Source organism: Panthera uncia, assembly GCF_023721935.1.
Source record: "Panthera uncia isolate 11264 chromosome B2 unlocalized genomic scaffold, Puncia_PCG_1.0 HiC_scaffold_25, whole genome shotgun sequence".
Classification (NCBI taxonomy): Eukaryota; Metazoa; Chordata; class Mammalia; order Carnivora; family Felidae; genus Panthera; species Panthera uncia.
Genome location: NW_026057581.1, coordinates 3539121 through 3558124, shown reverse-complemented (window position 1 = coordinate 3558124; position 19004 = coordinate 3539121). Strand labels below are relative to the sequence as shown.

General features: G+C 42.1%; 2 protein-coding genes across 4 annotated transcripts in view; both read left to right on the top strand.

The window, feature by feature from the left end:
• LOC125939383 (histone H2B type 1-A) overlaps positions 1-19004 on the top strand; it is a 373771-nt gene that overhangs the window by 11472 nt on the left and 343295 nt on the right. The window lies entirely within an intron of this gene.
• On the top strand, positions 15-717 carry LOC125908494 (histone H2A type 1-H-like). The gene is made up of 2 exons (XM_049611337.1): positions 15-19; positions 142-717. The coding sequence occupies exons 1-2, from the start codon at positions 15-17 to the stop codon at positions 626-628; spliced, it is 492 nt and encodes a 163-aa protein (XP_049467294.1). The 3' UTR covers positions 629-717.

Here is a 19004-nt window from a genome sequence, read left to right as displayed (position 1 = left end):
TTGGATGATGGTACATGAGGTGATTCCAGGAAGGTCCTCAGATTGGATCCCAGACGATCAGCCAAGCAGGTAGCAAATCACAACCCAAGTCAGAATATAAATAGGCCCTGTACCCGCCCTAACGGAAATTTTTTCCGTTAGAACCGTTCGCGCTTTGGCCGTGTCTGGGCGCGGGAGGCAGGGCGGCAAGGCTCGCGCCAAGGCCAAGACGCGCTCGTCGCGGGCCGGGCTGCAGTTCCCGGTGGGGCGCGTGCACCGCCTGCTCCGCAAGGGCAACTACGCCGAGCGGGGCGGGGCCGGCGCGCCGGTGTACCTGGCGGCCGTGCTGGAGTACCTGACGGCCGAGATCCTGGAGCTGGCGGGCAACGCGGCCCGCGACAACAAGAAGACGCGCATCATCCCGCGCCACCTGCAGCTGGCCATCCGCAACGACGAGGAGCTCAACAAGCTGCTGGGCCGCGTCACCATCGCGCAGGGCGGCGTCCTGCCCAACATCCAGGCCGTGCTGCTGCCCAAGAAGACCGAGAGCCACCGCCACAAAGTCCAGAGCAAGCAATGTCTCACAAGCGGTAAATCCAGCAAGGGACCTGCGCTTCCGGAGAACGGAGAAAAACAAAGCCACAACTGAATCAAAGGCTCTTTTCAGAGCTGTTCAGTTTCTGAGAAACTGCTTGGGCTTGGAGACCGCTGATCCAGCAACGAATAAGGATTTAATTGACCACAACTCTTTTTATGCAGGACTCCGAAAACGATCTAGTCGATGGTGACCGCGGCCTCGGAAGCAGTTCACCTTAATGAGCAGTACACTTGGCAATGGAACTGATGGACCTTGCCCTTCAGAGTCTTCAGAGCCGCTACCTAGCGGGCTGCTGGGGGCAGAAGTGCCATTTTCCAGGGGTGGGGGAACGGAGCCAACTTAGATGCGGGCTGTGGTGACCACCCAACTCCCGTGAAAAAGACTGAAGGTGTGGAATCTGCCTGTAGGGTTTGTGTTTTAATGACGGTAGAGTTAGACTACACGAAGATTAGAAGCAAATAGCGTGCCTGCAGGAGGTCAGCCAAGGAGCTAGCGAATCAACAGGCATCTATAGGCCTATTTTCTCAAGTGCCCACAGCAAGGGCTTTCCTTCCATTCCAAGAGCTCTAGGATTCTTCCGTATCCTGAAGTCTGTAACCATGACCTGCTAATTAGCCAAAAGATAAAAGGCACAACTATTTCACGCCTGTCTGAAAAACAGTAAAAAGGGATAGGAGGTATATTTCTCGGTGTTCTATCAAAATGTCTGATACCATTTTGATGGTAAAAATCCTAGCAGCGATATTCGAGTCTGTAAGGTGACAAGGCAACTTTCTATCCTAGAATACTAGGAACTGATTTCAAGAGGTCTACCCACTTGAAGAAAATATCTTTTTTCAAGTTTATTTTGAGAAAGTGCGTGCAGGCGCGGAGGAGGGGCAGAGCATGGGGGGGGGGGACAGAATCCCAAGCAGGATAGGATCCACACTGTCCGCACAGAGCCCGATGCGGGGCTGGACCTCACAAACCATGAGATGGTGACCTGAGCGGAGATCACCAGTTGGACGCTTAAGCCACGGGCTGCCCAGGGGCCCGCAAATGTTTTCCTGATCCGTTAGTATTGCATACGAGCAAAAAACCCGCAAAACATGAAAAAGGAAAGCAGCCAAATGCACAAGTCTTGTACAAACATGAAATCATTAAAACTCTCCAAACACAACGCAAAACAAACAAAAGTCTGCACAGTACATGAGCTACACAAATTCCTTAAACGTTCACAAAATTAAAAATTAACATCTTTGTCTAAACCTATAGAATTGGAAGTGTCTCACAATTATAAAGACACATGAAATAAAACCTATGTTAACTTATTTAAAAATACTGATGAGATATAAGGATTTCTGGAAACACATAAATTGCTTAAATTAATGTTGGAAATGAGTGAGAGCTAAGATACGTGGGGGGATAAAACAGCTCACCAATGAGCTACCAGCCTCAAAGACAGGCTTCCGAGCACATACCCTCTTAGACGTTTAAGGAAAAGACAAATCTACAGCGAATGAAATGGTTCCACGTTCTGAAAAAAGTCTGTGTTGAAGAGATATGATAACATCCAATGAAGGAAGCATGCTCCTTATACACCTCCGGTTCATGCAAACTGTGTTAGATGAGAAACTTTTGATGAATAAAATAAATAGGACATTTTTGGTGAATGTTGGCTGTCTCTCATTTATGAAGTCAGGAAGCCCAAGCAAGCACTTAGTCAAAGAAATGTAATATTCCACTGGAATCGGGCTGTGGAAAAATGGGGCATGGGGGGGATTGAAGACAAATGATACTGGGAAGGAACTAGGACAAAGAAGGCTTGATGCTGAAGCCCAGGAGTGGAAATAAGTATACCTGATCACCATCGAAGGGGGCGAACGAAGAGCACAGGGGTCAAATGAGCAATCGTGCTCAAAGGTTAGGAGACAGTCCAAACAAGGGGAAGTGCCTTACCGCTACCAGTTAATGGGTTACACAAGCATGTAATCCAGGAATGACAGCATTGATAAAATTCAAATATGCACATTTCAATTCTTTTTACTACAACACACGTTAAGAAATACATTTCAGGGTCGCCTGGGTGGCTCAGTCGGTTAAGTGTCCGACTTCAGCTCAGGTCACAATCTCACAGTGCGTGGGTTCGAGGCCCACATCGGGCTCTGTGCTGACAGCTCTGAGCCTGGAGCCTGCTTCCGATTCTGTGTCTCCCTCTCTCTCTGCCCCTCCCTGGCTCATACTCTGTGTGTCTTTCTCTCTTTCAAAAATAAACATTAAAAATATTGTTTTAGTGAAAAAAAGAAATACATTTTATATTATGACCGAGGTCACACTGGGAAATACACATGCATACCAGTAACTACAAGGAAAGATTTCAGAAACAGCACGCCATTGTGGAAGGATTCTAAGATTCTGAGATCTTCTCCATCATTCTGTTTTGTTCTACTGTTTCCTGGCATCTCCTACTTCATGAAGGGTTCACAACCTGCTGTGCAGAACACTGGGATGATGAAGAACGGCCAAAGCAGCCACGGCCTGCAGATTTCGCCAGTAAAGGAAGCGCACTCTCTGAGCCGCAATGAGTGGCAATGCTGCCTGAGCTGAGCCACTAAGAATGTTCCCTGAGACTTCCAGCCTGGAGAGTGAAGGGACGCATCCGGAGGGCTGCAGGGCAGTCTGAAGACTTTAGAAACTTGATCCAGAGATGCCAGTGGCCGAGTCTCTCTTGCTCTAGGAGAAATTTAACAAAATGAAGGTGACACCAGAAAAAAAAAATGTGTGGCTGCTGAAAGAGAATAGAGGATGTCTATGTTTCTGTGTCAGTCCCAGCAGCCTTGATTTCCGTTCTGAGGGTAACCACAGCAGAAGACCCTTAACGCCTCCCTCTCTGTACTTAATCTATTTCAGTGATGGGTTTCTTTCACTTGCAAGCACATTTTTGTCTGGCAAATTCATGTGGTACAGCACAAATCCTATCTCCAGCACCATGGTCAATTAAATGCGTTTGGTCTTTAATCCTGGCCCCTCATCACAGTACTCTTTTGGATGAAATGAAACGGCCTTTTTTACTTTAATGTGCATTTATTTATGTTTTTATTTTAATTTTTTTAACGTTTGTTCATTTTTGAGAGAAAGAGAGAGAGAGAGCAGGAGAGGGGCAGAGAGAGAGGGACACACAGAATCCGAAGCAGGCTCCAGGCTCTGAGCTGTCAGCACAGAGCCCAATGTGGGGCTTGAACTCACGGACTGCGAGATCGTGACCTGACCTGAAGTCGGACACTTAACCGACTGAGCCACCCAGGAGCGTATTTATTTTGAAGGGGGTGGGGGCAGAGAGAGAGGGAGAGTGAATCCCAAGCAGGCTCTGTGCTATGAGCACAAACCTCGAGATCATGACCTAAGCCAAAATCAAAAGTCAGAGACACTTAACCAACTGAGCCACCCAAGAGCCCCCGAAATGGCCTTGTTTTTCATCAAGGGTATCACTGAGAGATAACTGGCAAATAAGGGAGAAGAGGCAGAAAAAACAACATGAATGTTAGCTAAGGGATGGAATTTTCCTCTTTCTTCCAATAGTATAAGGCAATTAAGAAAACTTAATGCCAACATGGGGTATGGCTGGCCGTCTGAGGCTATTTTTGGATCAACAGAACATTGTGACTCTATTCTATGGGGTCATCAACCCAATCCTATCCTGTGCTGCTAGAATCCATATGAGGGCAGTGACATAAGCCGGACTGTCACTTATAGTTTCTTCCCTTGCCCCACGAGTCCTCTGAAATCCTGATATTTACCAGAACTGGACCACATTTAACTTTCTACTTAGTAGAAATAAAAGTGGCATATAATTTTCTTCCCATCTTAAACTACTGGATGTTCTTACACAGTGTATTAATCAAGCAATAATATATGACCATCATGTAACAATGACCCCCAAATAACACGATGCTGAAAATAAGAACAAACTTGTTGCATTCCCTGGAAAATAACAATATTGTTGGACCACTGACAGTTTCCCTTTAAAATCTGGCAGCAAAATTTGGGAATCCCCAAATGAATCTCCTCTCCCTTTATCACAGATTAAATATATAAATTAAATATATATATACATATATATTTATATATACATATGAACATTAATATATAAATTAATATGAACATTAATATATAAATTAAATAAGAGTCAAGTCATTTCATTCCTAACATCTTTCTTCTGATTCTCCTGAATCCCAGCCATTCACGTTCTGCTTGGATTCTAGGTTGGTACGTGTGTTCTTTCTGGGCAATCTAGGATCTCCTATCATCTTAAGGGCCCCAGAAAGGTATCTAAGTTCAGTAACAAGTGTCCTTATAAGAGACCAAAGAGAAGACACAGAGAAGAGAAGATTATGTGAAAGATGAAGGCAGAGATGAAAACAATATGGTTTCAAACCAAGAAACGCCGAAGATTCCTGGAAGCCACCAGAAACCAGGAGGGAAGCACGGGACAAATTCTTTCTCTGAGCATAAAGGAACCAATTCTGCCAACACTTGATTTTGACTTCTTCCTGCCAGAACTAAAGAAGAATAATTTAGAACTAAAGAAGTCATAATTTGCTATGACAGCCACAAGAAACTAATACCCTCTCTTAAGGGGATGAAAAGACAAGCTATCGAGGCAAAGAAAATAGCTGTAAAACACACACATGGCAAGGTGCTAGCATCTAGGATATATAAAGAACTTCCGAAACTCTACCCTAAAAATTACCGAACAATCCAAATAGAACGTGGATGAAAAACATGACGGGACTTTTCACCAAAAAGGATATACAGATGGCAAATAAACACATGAACTATCACTTGTCAGTATCCTATGTCATTAGGGAATTTCAAATTAAAACCGTAATGAGATACCACTATATACCTACTGGAATGACCAAAATCCAAAACACCGACACCATCAATTGTGGCCAGGGGTTGGAATGACAGAAATTCCCATTAATCGCCGGCTGTAGAGAAAAACTGCACAGCCACTTTGAAAGACACCGTTGCTTACAAAAGTAAATGTGAGCTTTCTGTTGGATCCAGCAAGATCTACATCTATCTCCCAAATGTTGATAGCAGTTTTATTCACAATTCAATTCAATAGGTGGCTGGAGCAATAATCTATGGTACATCCGTACAAGTAAGTATGATTCAGTGATAAAACAAGAAATGAGCTATCAAGCCATGAAAAGGCAGTAGGAATCCTAAAAGCATATTGCTGAGTGAAAGGAGCCAGTCTGAACAGGCAACAGACTGCAGGAGTCTAAGAACATCCTGGAAAAGGCAAAACTATAAAAACAGTAAAAAGAGCCGTGGTTGTCAGGCTTTGGCGGTGGGAGGGGGCAGGGACAAACAGACCGGACACGGGCAAGTTTTAGGACAAGGAAACCATTCTGCGTAATACTCTACAGCGGACATGTGACCTCACGCGTTTGTCAAAACCCATAGACACACAAACCTGCACGACAGAGAGTGAACCCCAATGTGAATTATGGACGTTAGTTAATGATAATATATCAATAGCGGTTCATTAATTGTAACAAATGCACCACACTAATGTAGAGGCAGAGGGGGTATACGAGATATATGCACTTTCTGCCCAATCTTTCTGTCGACCCGAAACTGCGTTTAAAAATAAAGTCTGTTTTTAAAAAATCAATTGCAAAAGATTACCCTCCTGTATAATTCAATTTATAGAAACATTCTTGCAATGACATAGTTAAAGAAACTGAGACTATATTAGTGGCCCAAGAGTTGAGAGGGAGTGTGGGTGGCAGAGAAGTGTCTGTGCTATAAAAAGGAAACATGAGAGATCCTTGCTGTGATGGAAGTATTTTATATTTGACTATATCAATGTCAACATCGTGGTTGTGACATTGTACACTTTTGCAAGACGTACCTTTTGGGAAAACTGAGTAAACTGTACGTGGTATCTGTAATATTTTTTACAACTGCATGTGAACCTACAGTTATCTCAAAGTTTAATTTAAAAAAAACTTGTAGGATGCCGTTAAAAGAAAGGGAAATCCAGCACGAAATGTTTATATCAGAAAAGGAGAAAGTTCAGGGTGCCTGGGCCAGACTCTCGATTTCGGCTCAGGTCGTGATCCCAGGGTCGTTGGATGGAGCCCCGTGTTGGCTCTGAGGTGAGTGTGGAGCCTGCTCGAGATTCTTTCTCTCCCTCTGCCCCTCCCCCATTTGCTCACGCATGTGTGTGCACGCTCTCTAAATTTTTTTTTTTAATTTTTAAAAAAAGAAAAGGAGAAAGTTCTCAAACCATTACTACAAACTTCTACATTAAGATACGGAAAAAGCAAAATAAGTTCAGTGCAGAAAGAAAGATAAGAAGATAACTCGATGAGATTAAAAACAGAAAAACAACAGCAAAACTACTGAAACAAAATGTCTTTAAAAAGGGACAATATAGGGACACCTGGGTGGCTCCGACCTCGTGGTTCGTTAGTTTGAGCCCCGAGTCGGGCTCCGTGTTGACAGCTCAGAGCCTGGAGCCCGCTTCAGATTCTGTGTCTCCCTCTGTCTCTCTGCTCCTCCCCACTCATGCTCGGTCTCTGTTTCTCAAAAAAAATAAACGTTAAAAAAATACTTTTTTTAAAAATCAATACAGTTGAGAAGCTCTATCAAGACCGATGATAAAAGAGAGAAGGCACAATTTGAAAACACAAATTAGTGCATCTCAGAATTAAAACAGGGGATGTAACAGACCATTAAAATGATAAGGTAATATTACAAGCAATCACAAAGCCAGAAGAATTCATCCAAGATAAATTAGAAAAATTGAATATTTTTATATCTTTTAAAGAAACTGAAATAGTAATGAAAAACCTTCACCAAATAAAATCTGTAGACCCAGATGGTTTCACTAAAGAATTCTACCAAATGTTTAAAGAAGAAATAGCACTGATTTTACACAATCTCTTCCAGAAAATGAAAGAAAAAATACTTTCCAACTCCATTTATGATTCCAAAATTAGCCCAATACTAAAACAATACAAAAACAGTACAAAATAAAACTACAGACCAATATCCCTTATGAACACAGAAACAATAATAGCAAATCAAGTCCAACAATGTATATAGATCAGGAATGCAAGACAGGTTCAATATTCAAAATTCAGGTCATCTACCATATTAAGAGTATAAAGAAGAAAACTATGATCATAGTAATGAATGCAGAGAAAACATCTGACAAGTCACTATCCTTTCCTGATTAAAAACTCTCAACAGACTAGGAATAGCAGAGAACTTCCTGAGTCTGAAAAAGGACATCTACAAATATTCTACAGGTAATGTCATCCTAATGAAGAGAGACTCAGTGCTTCCCAGTAAGATCAGGAACAAGGCAAAGATGTTCATGATCACCATTAAATTCAACCCCTGGGGCACCTGGGTGGCTCAGTTGGTTAAGCATGCGACTTCTACTCAGTTATGATCTCACAGTTCATGGGTTCAAGCCCCGTGTCGGGCCCTGTGCTGACAGCTCGGAGCCTGGAGCCTGCTTCGGATTCTGTGTCTCCCTCTTTCTCTGTCCCTCCCCTGCTCATGCTCTCTCTCTCTCTCAAAAATAAATAAACATTTAAAAAAAATTATAAATTCAACCCCTGAAGTCCTTCATAGTACAATGAAGCAAGAAAAAGAGATTAAAGGCTTATGGATTTGAAAGGAACAAATAAAACTCCCTCTATTTAAAGACGATGTGATTGTCTATGTGGAAAATCACAAAGAATTTACAAAAAAAAAAAAAAAAAAAGAAAACAAAATTCCTAAAACCAATAACTGAACCAGAATATCAAACAATTTTGAAAAGAAAGAATAAAGCGCGAGGAATCACTCTCCCCAATTTCAAGACTTATTATATAATACAGTGATCAAGACTGTATAGTAATAGGAAGGGATAGATAAAACAGAACCCACAAATAGTCCTACACGGGTAGGGCCCACTACCCTAACACGGGTAGTTTTTGACAATGATGAAAAAGAAATTTAAGGGAGGAAGTATACTCTTTTCAACAAAGACCAACAGGCAAACATATGAAACTCAGCCTAAGCCTCACACCTTCTGCAAAAATTCACTTGAAACTGATGATGGTAGATTTAAAGGTAAAATGTAAAACTGTAAACCTTTTAGAAAAAAGAGAAAAATCTTTGGGATCTGGAACTATGCAAAAAGTTCTTACACATGAAACCAAAATCATCCAGAAGAGAAAAAAATTGGTAGATCTCATCAAAAGTAACGACATTTGTTTTGTGGAAAGTCCTGCAAAGAAGTTTAAAAAGAGAAGCTATGCACATAAAGAAAATATCTGCAAACTATATACATGACAAAAAGTTTGTATTTAGAATATATTAAGACTTTCTGGAGCTCTAGCTGGCTCAGTCCATAGAGCATGTGACTCTTGATCTCAGGGTAGTGAATTCAAGCTCCTCATTAGGTGTGGAGTCTATTTAAAAAAGAAAAAAAATTAGAGGATATGAACTTTTCCAAGCTCAATAGTAAAAAATCCAAATTATCCCATTAAAAATGGGCAAAAGTCATGGAAATTAATAACCTTTAGCATTAATGACCATTAGGAAACTGCAAATTCAGATTATTCTGAATTTCAGATACCAATATATACCTATTAGGCAACTAAAATAAAAAATAGTGACAACACTGAATGCTGGCATAAATGTGGAGAAATTCCATGTCTCATATGCTGCCAGTGAGAAAATAAAATGGTATAGTCACTGGAAAATATCTTGGCAGTTTCTTAAAAAGCGAAATGTATGTTTACCATATGATCCCACACTACACTACCAAGCATTCACCCCAGAGAAATGAAAACTTACATTTACACAAAGACCTAAAAGGTCCTTTAATAGGTGAATATTAAACGGGCTGTTGTTTATCCCTACCACGGAACGCTACTGAGCAACAAAAAGGAAAAAGCGACCTATACATGCAAAAATCTGGGTACACCTCTGTGGAATTATGCACAGTCAAAATAAAGCCAATCCTAAAAGATTACAGATGATATGATTTCATGTATATATCTCAAAATAAAATTATGGCGTATAAATCGGTGCTTATTTCCAGCTGGTGTCTTCGGTGGTCATCACACAGGAAACATCCACCTGATGAAAGAACTTCCAGGTCTGCAGAAAGCCTTCGCTTCTAGTGAAACTGCCTAACACGACCCTCGGGGAGCAGAGAGGCTCCCGCCTCCTGCCACTGCCCCATTCCCCAGGAGACTCGGCGCCCACTACCCTCGCTGACCTTTAGGGCAAAGTTGCTTTGGGGTCGGGCCCAACAAACAAAACTCCTGTTGTGATGTCGACGGTGGCGGCCCTCGCATTCCTCATCGTCTTCCCTAGAGACTCAAAAACCTCGCAGAGACTCAACCACAGGAATGCAAGTTGCTAAGAGAGCCCCATCACTTTTGGGGACTCAGTGGAAGGCGGGTATTTACAGTCCGCGTATTCAAATGAGGATTGAGACAACCAGGTCTGATTGGACAAACGGTAACAACAGAATATACACGTAAACGCAGGGCTGCCCGTTCGACTCTCTGGTTGGATAGACGCCTACCCGACCTTAGCCAATCAGAGCACCAAGCGCGCTCCATTTCCGCACCCAAAGTTGCCTGAGGATCCTTCCCTCCGTTGAGCCTTAAGTGCCCTTATTTTTGTTTTCTCTGTTTTTGAAGGTGGGAAGCAGGTAGGCGAGGCTGACCGGAAGGAGGATGGAGCTGGCCCACGGCGTGACAGCTGCGAGGCCAACACCGTCCTGCCTGACCTGGCAGCCACCGTGCAGCCCTGTCCACCGTCCAAGAACACCAAGGACCACCACTGCAGAGGCAGGTGTAGCTAAGTCTCCAGCCAGTAAAGCCCAGCGAGGAATATGCATTTCTGGGAAAAGGAGACAACAGCAAACCAAACACCAAAGGCTCTTTCTCAGAGCCGTGCACCCAATTTCAGAGAAAGAGCTTGATTCCCAAGAACAATACACATTTCAATAAATCAGTCCACTTAATATGTTCGCTTGTAAATTAATTATTATATAATTATATAAATAATTATTAATAATAAATATTTCCTGTAAATTAATCTAGGAGAATGGGTTTTACTCGAAACTTAAGACTGTCTGAATAGATTTTAATCCTGTTCTAACCCTTCTCATTACAAATATGCTCTAGGTACCCACTAAATTGATTTCAAGGCACAGCAGAACACTGCAATTTGAAAAATGCTGAGACAGGGGCACCTGGGTGGCTCAGTTGGTTAAGCTTCCGATTCTGGATTTCCACTCAGGTCACGATCTCATGGTTTGGGAGTTGGAACCCTGCGTCTGGTTCTGTGCTGACTCGGGACTCGGGATTTTCTCTCTCTCTCTCTCTCTCTCTCTCTCTCCCTGCCCCTCCCCTGCTCGTGTTCACATACTCTCTCTCTTTCAAAATAAATAAATAAACTTAAAAAAAAAAAGATAAAAGAAAAATGCTGGGACAATCGGTGGCAAAAGAGTAGTGCCATTCTCCTACTCGCCCCAGACTTACCCCTGCATTCAAAAGCTTTAAGGTAAAGACAGTTGAAGCAGAAAGTGTTCACGCAGAGTCTGAAGCCGTGTGTGACATTCCTTAAGAGAGCGCTGGTATTAAGAAAAAAATAAAAGAAAATCTGCTTTTGCTTCGACTCCAAGCTAAGATTAGAATGCTGAGGTGGCTGAACCAAGAGGAAGGAAAATACAGAAAATTTAAGGGAAACTTTTATTTTCTAAAAGATGGAGGGTATGAGGAGAACCCAACAGCTACGCTCAAGGCTGGAATCCTCACACCAACTCCTTATAAGTAGGTTGCTTAATCTCTCTGTGAAGCAAGGATAATGGCAGGTCTATTGCAAGAATTAACAGCATAAGTGTACGTAAAGTACTTGGAACACTGACTAACATACGGAAGTGCTATATAAACGCTCTCCAGAAGAGCACCAGAAACGGATAAAACCGAAGTCCAGGAATCAGAAAGAATAAGGGCACAGTTTTACTTTCTGTCGACAACAGAGTAACAGAACTTTCTTGGAGAAAACTCAAGAGAGCCAGTGAAAAGCAAGATAATTTAGTGCAGCGGCAGGATACGAAATGAACACAAAAATCAATAGCAATATTTATAACTATTACCATTTAGAAGATAACAAAAAAGAAAAAGACCAAATTTTAAAAAAATGTTTATTTACTTTTGAGAGAGAGAGAGCAGGGCAGGGGCAGAGAGAGAGGGGGACAGAGGATCCAAAGCAGGCTCTGTGCTGACAGCAGAAAGCCATGAACTGTGAGATCATGATCTGAGCCGAAGTTGGACGCCCAAGCGGCTGAGCCACCCAGGCACCCCAAGACCAAATTTTTAAAAGCCACAAAATAGTGCATATAAAATACTTAGGAGCAAATTTCATAAGAAATATATAGGCATACCTCGGAGACGTTTTGTGTGTCTAGTTCCACACCAGTGGGATAAAGCCAGTATCACAATAAAGCGAGTCAAATGAATGTTTTGGTTCCCCAGTGCATATAAACGCTATGCTCACACCATACTGTAGTCTATTAAGCATGCAATGGCATTATGTCTAAAAAACAATGGATGTACCTTAATTTAAAAGCTTATTTCTTTTAACAAAGGCTAACCATCATCTGAGCTTCCAGGGAATTATAATCAATGATCGCAATCACCATAATAAATATAATGATAAAGAAAATGTTTGAAGTATTGCAAAATTACCGAAACGTGACACAGAGGCACAAAGTGAGCAAATGCTGCTTTAGGAAAATGGCGCTGACAGATTCGCTCCGCGCAGGGTCGCCACAAACCTTCAGTTTGTAAAGATGTGTGCCTGTGAAGTGCAGTAAAGCAAAACACAATACAATGATCTGTCTGCATGCAAAACCCACACGGGAAAAAAACTGAAACACTCCTGAAAGACTCAAAAGTAGCTCTGAATAAATAAGAAGGCATCCCAGACTTGTGGATGGAGTGACGTTAACATCCTGACAAATTCAGCTTTTCCTGTTTAACTAGATGAAAGTTCACAGGGGGGAAACAGGGCAAATGGCCCTTAAATAGGAACATAATTTCATTTACAATCAAAATAGAGGGCAAATTACAACTATAGAGGTTAAAAAAAAAATTATACAGGAAAAGCCATTCCTTGCCTCTCACGTGGTCAAAAATCGTACAACACACGTAGGTGACGATGTTGGGGAGACACAGGCACACGGGCACATGTACACCTTGCTGGTGGCAGGGTAAAGCAATAGAACACCTATGGTGGGGACATTAAGTAAAATCTCACAAAGTAACATCTGCCTTAACCTTGGGCCCAGGAATTCTCACTTCTAAGAATGTACCCTGAAAATACAATTCCACGTATATGAGATAGCAAAAATGTACAAAGTTGTTCATATAGTTATTATAATTATATATGCTATAATGTGAAATATTATCACATAAAACATTGGCAATTATAATTATTAGGATTTTATATTATTATAATTATATGATATCAAATATTGGAAATAATGTGAATGTCCATGATAGGGGAAACAGTGAATAATCTCCAGGACAGACTCACACTAGAGCACCTGGAAAGCCACAAAAATGAATGAGAATCATCTTGAAACTGGGATACAAGCCCCCACCGACTCCACAATTTATACACATATGGCTCTTAGCTGCCTCTGACCAGAGTCTTGTAGCCCTTAGTAACTGTTAAAAAATCCTGTAAAAGTGCCTCAGGGAAAACATAAAAGCTGCCTCCCCAAAAAGTCTGGGGGGATGCTGTTCTGCCGGAGATAACAAATCTAATGTGCCACGTTTGTAAGAAAAAAACAATAATAGTTTGCAGCCTGGTAACAGTCACAGGATGTAGAACGTCTGCCCTTGGACTCTAGGTATGGCGTCACTCCTGCAATCTGCTGGAAATGTTTCTCTCCAGGCCCCTAGATTGCAAGGACCCCCGAAGCAGAACGACTATCTCACTGCAGTCACACCAACACCAGAAAGGGAGACACCAGAATGGATAAGACGATGGAGAAAGGAAATATCTCAGCTGACCCTAATCCCTAATCAATCAGCATGATCCAAACCCCCTTACCCCTTACCCTGAATTTTCACCCTTTAAACCCAGCTGCTTGTATAAGCCATCGGGCAGTTCAGGACTTTTGAGCATTAGCTCCAGTTCTCCTGGATGGCACCATGTCAATAAATAGCCCATCTTTCTTCACTGCCATAGCTCAGTGTCTGCTTTTATTGGCTTGCTGTGCACCAGATGGATGAACTCTCATCTGGTTTGGATCCAGCCTTCTCATAATGATAGAGAAAAAACTCCTTGATACATTGTGAAGTGAAGAAGAAGAAAGAAAGAAGTTAGAAAGGAAGGAAGGAAGAGAAAGAAAGAAAGAAAGAAAGAAAGAAAGAAAGAAAGAAGGAAAGAAAGAGAAACTGGGTACTGAGTGCTGCCCGTGTGTAAAAAGGGGGGAAATGTGAGCCATGTTAATGGTTCAAGAAATCTGAAGGCAAATAAGCAAATTCTGAAATTAAACTGAAATGAATAAAGCTAATTGTGTACCATATTAGTAATATGGTCACACAGAGAATAGTAGGCTGCGTTCAGGTGCCTGGGTGGCTCAGTTAAGTGGCCAGCTCTTGATTTCGGCTCAGGTCATGATCTCAAGGTTTGTGAGATCGAGCCCCACGTCGGGTTCCGTGCGGACAGCGCAGAGCCTGCTTGGGATTCTGTCTCTCCCTCTCTCTGCCCCCACCCCCGACTTACTCTCTCTCTGAAAATAAGTAAATAAACTTAAAAAGTAAATACAGTAGGCTCCATGTCCAGCGCAGAGTTGAACGTGAGGCCTGAACTCACGACCCTGGGATCAAGACCTGAGCTATGATCAAGACTCCGAGGCTCAACCGACTGAGCCCCCCAGGTGCCCCAAGAATACATTATTTCTAATGACTTCTGAATATAATTCTCTGATGATACATTCTTAGTCAGATGCCTTCTATTTCCGCCAGAAACTTAAACCAACAAACAAACCCAGATTTTATAAACCATAGAAAAATACAGTAACTTCTATGGCATGCTATGAGCTAGCATTACTCTGATCAAAACGAGACAAATGTAGCACAGGAAAACTCGAAACCACGCTCAAATACTAGAGTACATGCAGAAGTCCCAAAACAGAATCATATAAAAATGAACCAAGTGCATTATTAAGGAAACATACACCAGGAAGTACACGGTGTAGCCTCGGAACGTCAGTATAGTTAAGGACTTAAAATGTCATCCACCCACTCATCAAACAAGGGTTACTGAGCATGCCCATGTGACAGACACTGCGCCTGGCCCAGGGAAATCAGTGGCAAACCAGACCACCTTTTAAGGAGCTTATGGATAGGGGAGTGAACAGATAAACGAAGCAGATAATTTCACGTAATCGTTAGGTCTTAAAAAAGCTTTTGCTGCAGCAGACATATGTACAGAAGTCTATGAGAGCTACTGGGTTGACTTCTCCAAGGACAAGACTATGAGAGCTGGGGCTGGATGAGGGAGTCACTAAATGCCATGCAGAGAAAAGGCCAAGGTCCAGTGAGGGAGACAGAGGAGCCCCACCCAAGGCACGGAGGGGTCACCTTTGCGGCCTAATCCCTACAACTTGTCACCGCAGAGCCTGTGTTGTGCTACCCGGGAGGCCCAATCGTTACATTTCTGGAGATTCTCCAAGCTTGTCCAGCAGCACCATTATTTAAAAATTAAATTACATAAAGTTGCAATTAAGTAAATTAAATTTACAACAGATGGAGATCCTCACCACTTCCCGATTATTTGCCAACATTGACTATCTTCTGTGCTCCTGAGGCTATTTTCACCAACCGCATGTGAATGACAGAGGGCCATTTAACGGCATGATGCTGCGCACAACGTCCCAACTCTGATTTCAGAGATGGGCCGGTAGCTAGAAATCAGCCCGGTAGGATTTTTGCACCGTGGAAATCAACGAGTGCTGTAAATCAGGACTTTACTTATGGTTTTGTTGACTCTTCAAATTTAAGGTTTTGTTGATCATCTAGAACATCGTGTAGAAAATGTGGATTAAATGTAAAAGTGGGATACATCTGTAGCCACTGCATCAGCCACGTATCCGTAGACACGGGTAAATAACCCAAAGTATTTAACAAATATTCTTCCAGTATCTGATTGCGCAAGGTAGTCGCTCACGTCATTGCCATCTGAGCAATATTCCGACACCCATTTGTCTGATTCGGTGAAATTTTAAAAAAAGAAATAAAAGAAAATAACCAACATTTAGGCCAGCTCTAAACTCATTGGTCAGTGGTGTGTGTGACTTCTTGTCATGGAAATGGATAGCAACCAAGCAGTTAAGCAGTTACTTGTAGTTTGATTTTGTGACACTGCTGTTGGCAATAAAATTATAACAATGGCTATAACTTTATAAAAATTATAAAAATTGCTATTTTGCAAGAAATAGCAATTCATTTGAAGTTTTAGGTCTAACCTGAATTTCCAAGCAGCATTTTAACTTAAAATTTATTTCTACAACTATATAAAGAAATATTTAACACAAATTTTTACATCAACCTTCAAGCAGTATCATGTTTCATTCACCATTTGTACATATATACGTACGTACATATATGTGTGCTTATTTTTCTCTCAGAGTCAGTCATTAAACATTTACCAGCACATCTCTGTCTCTAAACTAGGAAACTGAGTAAAGGAAACCTCATTTAAAAATGGAGTCAAGAGACCAGAAAGGAGCGGAAGAAACCTACTTTACTATTCTGGCGGGAGGAAGGCAGACTTTCTCCTTGCCCAGCAACAAGCTCAGCCAATAAGAAAATGCCACAACTCAGCCAATGAGAAACTGTCACCACCCTGAACCCTCACTTTCCTCCATTGGGCTTTCCTTTAAAGCAGCCCCTCCCGACTTCCTCCTTTTCTCTACACAGTAATACTCCTCTCCTTTGATCTCTGGACTTGCCTATGGTTTGCCACAGCTTGTGTGTCCCAAATTGCAAATCCTCTGCTATTCCCAAATAAACCCATTTTTCTGGTAAAATTACTGGCTGTTTTTACTTTTCATGTTGACAAAACCATACATCTGAGAGAGGCCCCTGAGTATACATGCACAGAGGACAGGGAGAAGCAAAAAAAAAAAAAAAAAAACAAACCTTTTAACACTCACTTGTTCTTTGTCTTCAAATCCTAACATGTTTCCTGAGGGGAAGAGGGACTATGGGAAGAACTTTTCCCTGTACTAGAGAAAACAGAGAGGAAACAAAACCTACCCGTTATTCCCATTATAGACTTCCCTAACTTGAAGGCTTTCTCCCAGGCTCCAGGTCCTTGTATCTCAGACTGATGGAGTATCAATCATCTAAGTAGCCAAAACAGATGATATGGCCTCTTTTCAGAGAGGACTGACTTGGTGCTCACAATACTCTGATCGTGCAGCTGAAACCTCTTAAAGACCAAAACGCACGGGCCCCAAGGGGGCATTTATTAGTTTTTCTCCTTAGAGATCTTCCTTTACTTGAAAAACTTTCTCCCACACTCCTTCCAGTTAACGAGTCCTCAGAAGCTTTCTAGAAACAGTGCTATTGCACAAGATGGCTTCGGAAGTGCTAAAAGATTTGCCTGGAAATAAAAATCGCGTGTTTGACTTTAAGACAGAGGTGAGGGCTCACAAGCTTATTTTGCAACCCTAATAATAAGTGGAATTAATCGTAATCAACTTGGAGAACTCAGATGTTTATGACATCACTTGTAATGGTTTGCCACAGCTTGTGTGTCCCAAATTGTAAATAATAAATTCAGCAAAAAGATGCATCGTGTCTTACCAAGGAACTGTGTGATTCAGAGCCACTATAAATAAGGAAGACATAATTAATCACAGCCCTTATTTTGGAAACTTAGTTGTTTTGAAAACACTCTGGTTTCTGATGATCTGCATATCTTCCGCTGGAGACCTTGAGGACTGCCTCCTAGGGTTCCTTCCCAGAACACAAGGATGATTCCATACTGGTACGTCCATAAAGGGGATTCGCCAAATTAGTCAGTCAACCCTGCTACAGTACCATATTCATAACAATGGTTACTAAAAAACACATTTGAAGATGCTCGCTGTAGGTACTGTAAAGTTAAAAATCCTTAGTAAACTGAGGACAATGGGATACATTCCAAAAATTGTTGCGTGAACAATAACAACAACAACAAAAAAGCCGAGCATCATATGTTCAATAGTGAACTGATAGTTTTATCGTCATTAGTGTCAAAAGCCTGCAAGAAACAGTCCTTGTCACCACCATATGTCTTGTTGTGGACTATTAGACAAAACCACCAGGCACAGCATTTAACCATGGTCAACTCTAAGACAGTATCATCCTTCCCCATGACTTCATTGCTTACCTGGTATGGTGGCCATCTTCCAAGATGGTGGCACTCCTTTGGCAATCAGGTCGTAATAGACAATGACGCCTGTTTCAGTCACAAAGCGTCAGAACATAGCAGCTGACTGATTCCCAGCAAGAGACTGTCCATAAAAGGAGGTATTTTCATTTATCACCATTTTCATTGATAAATTCACAGTCCTCTAAAAACAATCTTTGATGTGAAGGACAAGGGTCTCCCCAAGCAGTTCACTGAGAACATCACCAAAGAGGGAGTCCTGATGCCCATGGCTACAGAGGATGCGCGTAGGAGGTGAGCCACTTACCATCTCCTATAGGCGGGCAGAGCAGCTGACCCAGCAGGGTCTTGGGCAGCACTGTCATCTTTTCGGTCAGGGCATCCGTGGAGCTATCCTAGGGTAACGGAGCGAAGTCCAGGTGTTCTGCCACCATGACAACAATGTAGTGCTTGAGAAAGAAAAATAAATATGTAGCTAGTCATGGCTGGGTGGGCAGACCTTATTTTAGGGCATTTCTTTCAACGATGTAAGGAGCTGGGCTTACGTGGTGATGGGATTAGCGGCAATGGAAGGAGGCACGTAAACTTTCAGCCTGAGGTTTTCAGGCATGAGTTTCAGCTCAAGTGCCCGATGGCAGAGGACCCCAAGGACACGGCAATGTCCTCTCACTTCCAAGCCGTGTAATTTCTCCAAGTATCTTCTAGTCAGGAGTGTCCTTCCAAGAAACAGTATATGCTAACCTGGGGAAATGTATAATAGGGGATTTATAACACCAAACCAAAAGATTTCCTTTCAATTCATCACCAATACTATTGAGAACCTAGACCTGGTCCTTATTCCCGTTTTATTCATCATTCTTCTCCATAAAAATGAATTTCGTTCTGGCCCGTGGCTCTTGAGACAGCGGTCAAACGAGTTATATGACTGATTTGCTCTGGGTAAATATTAGAATGC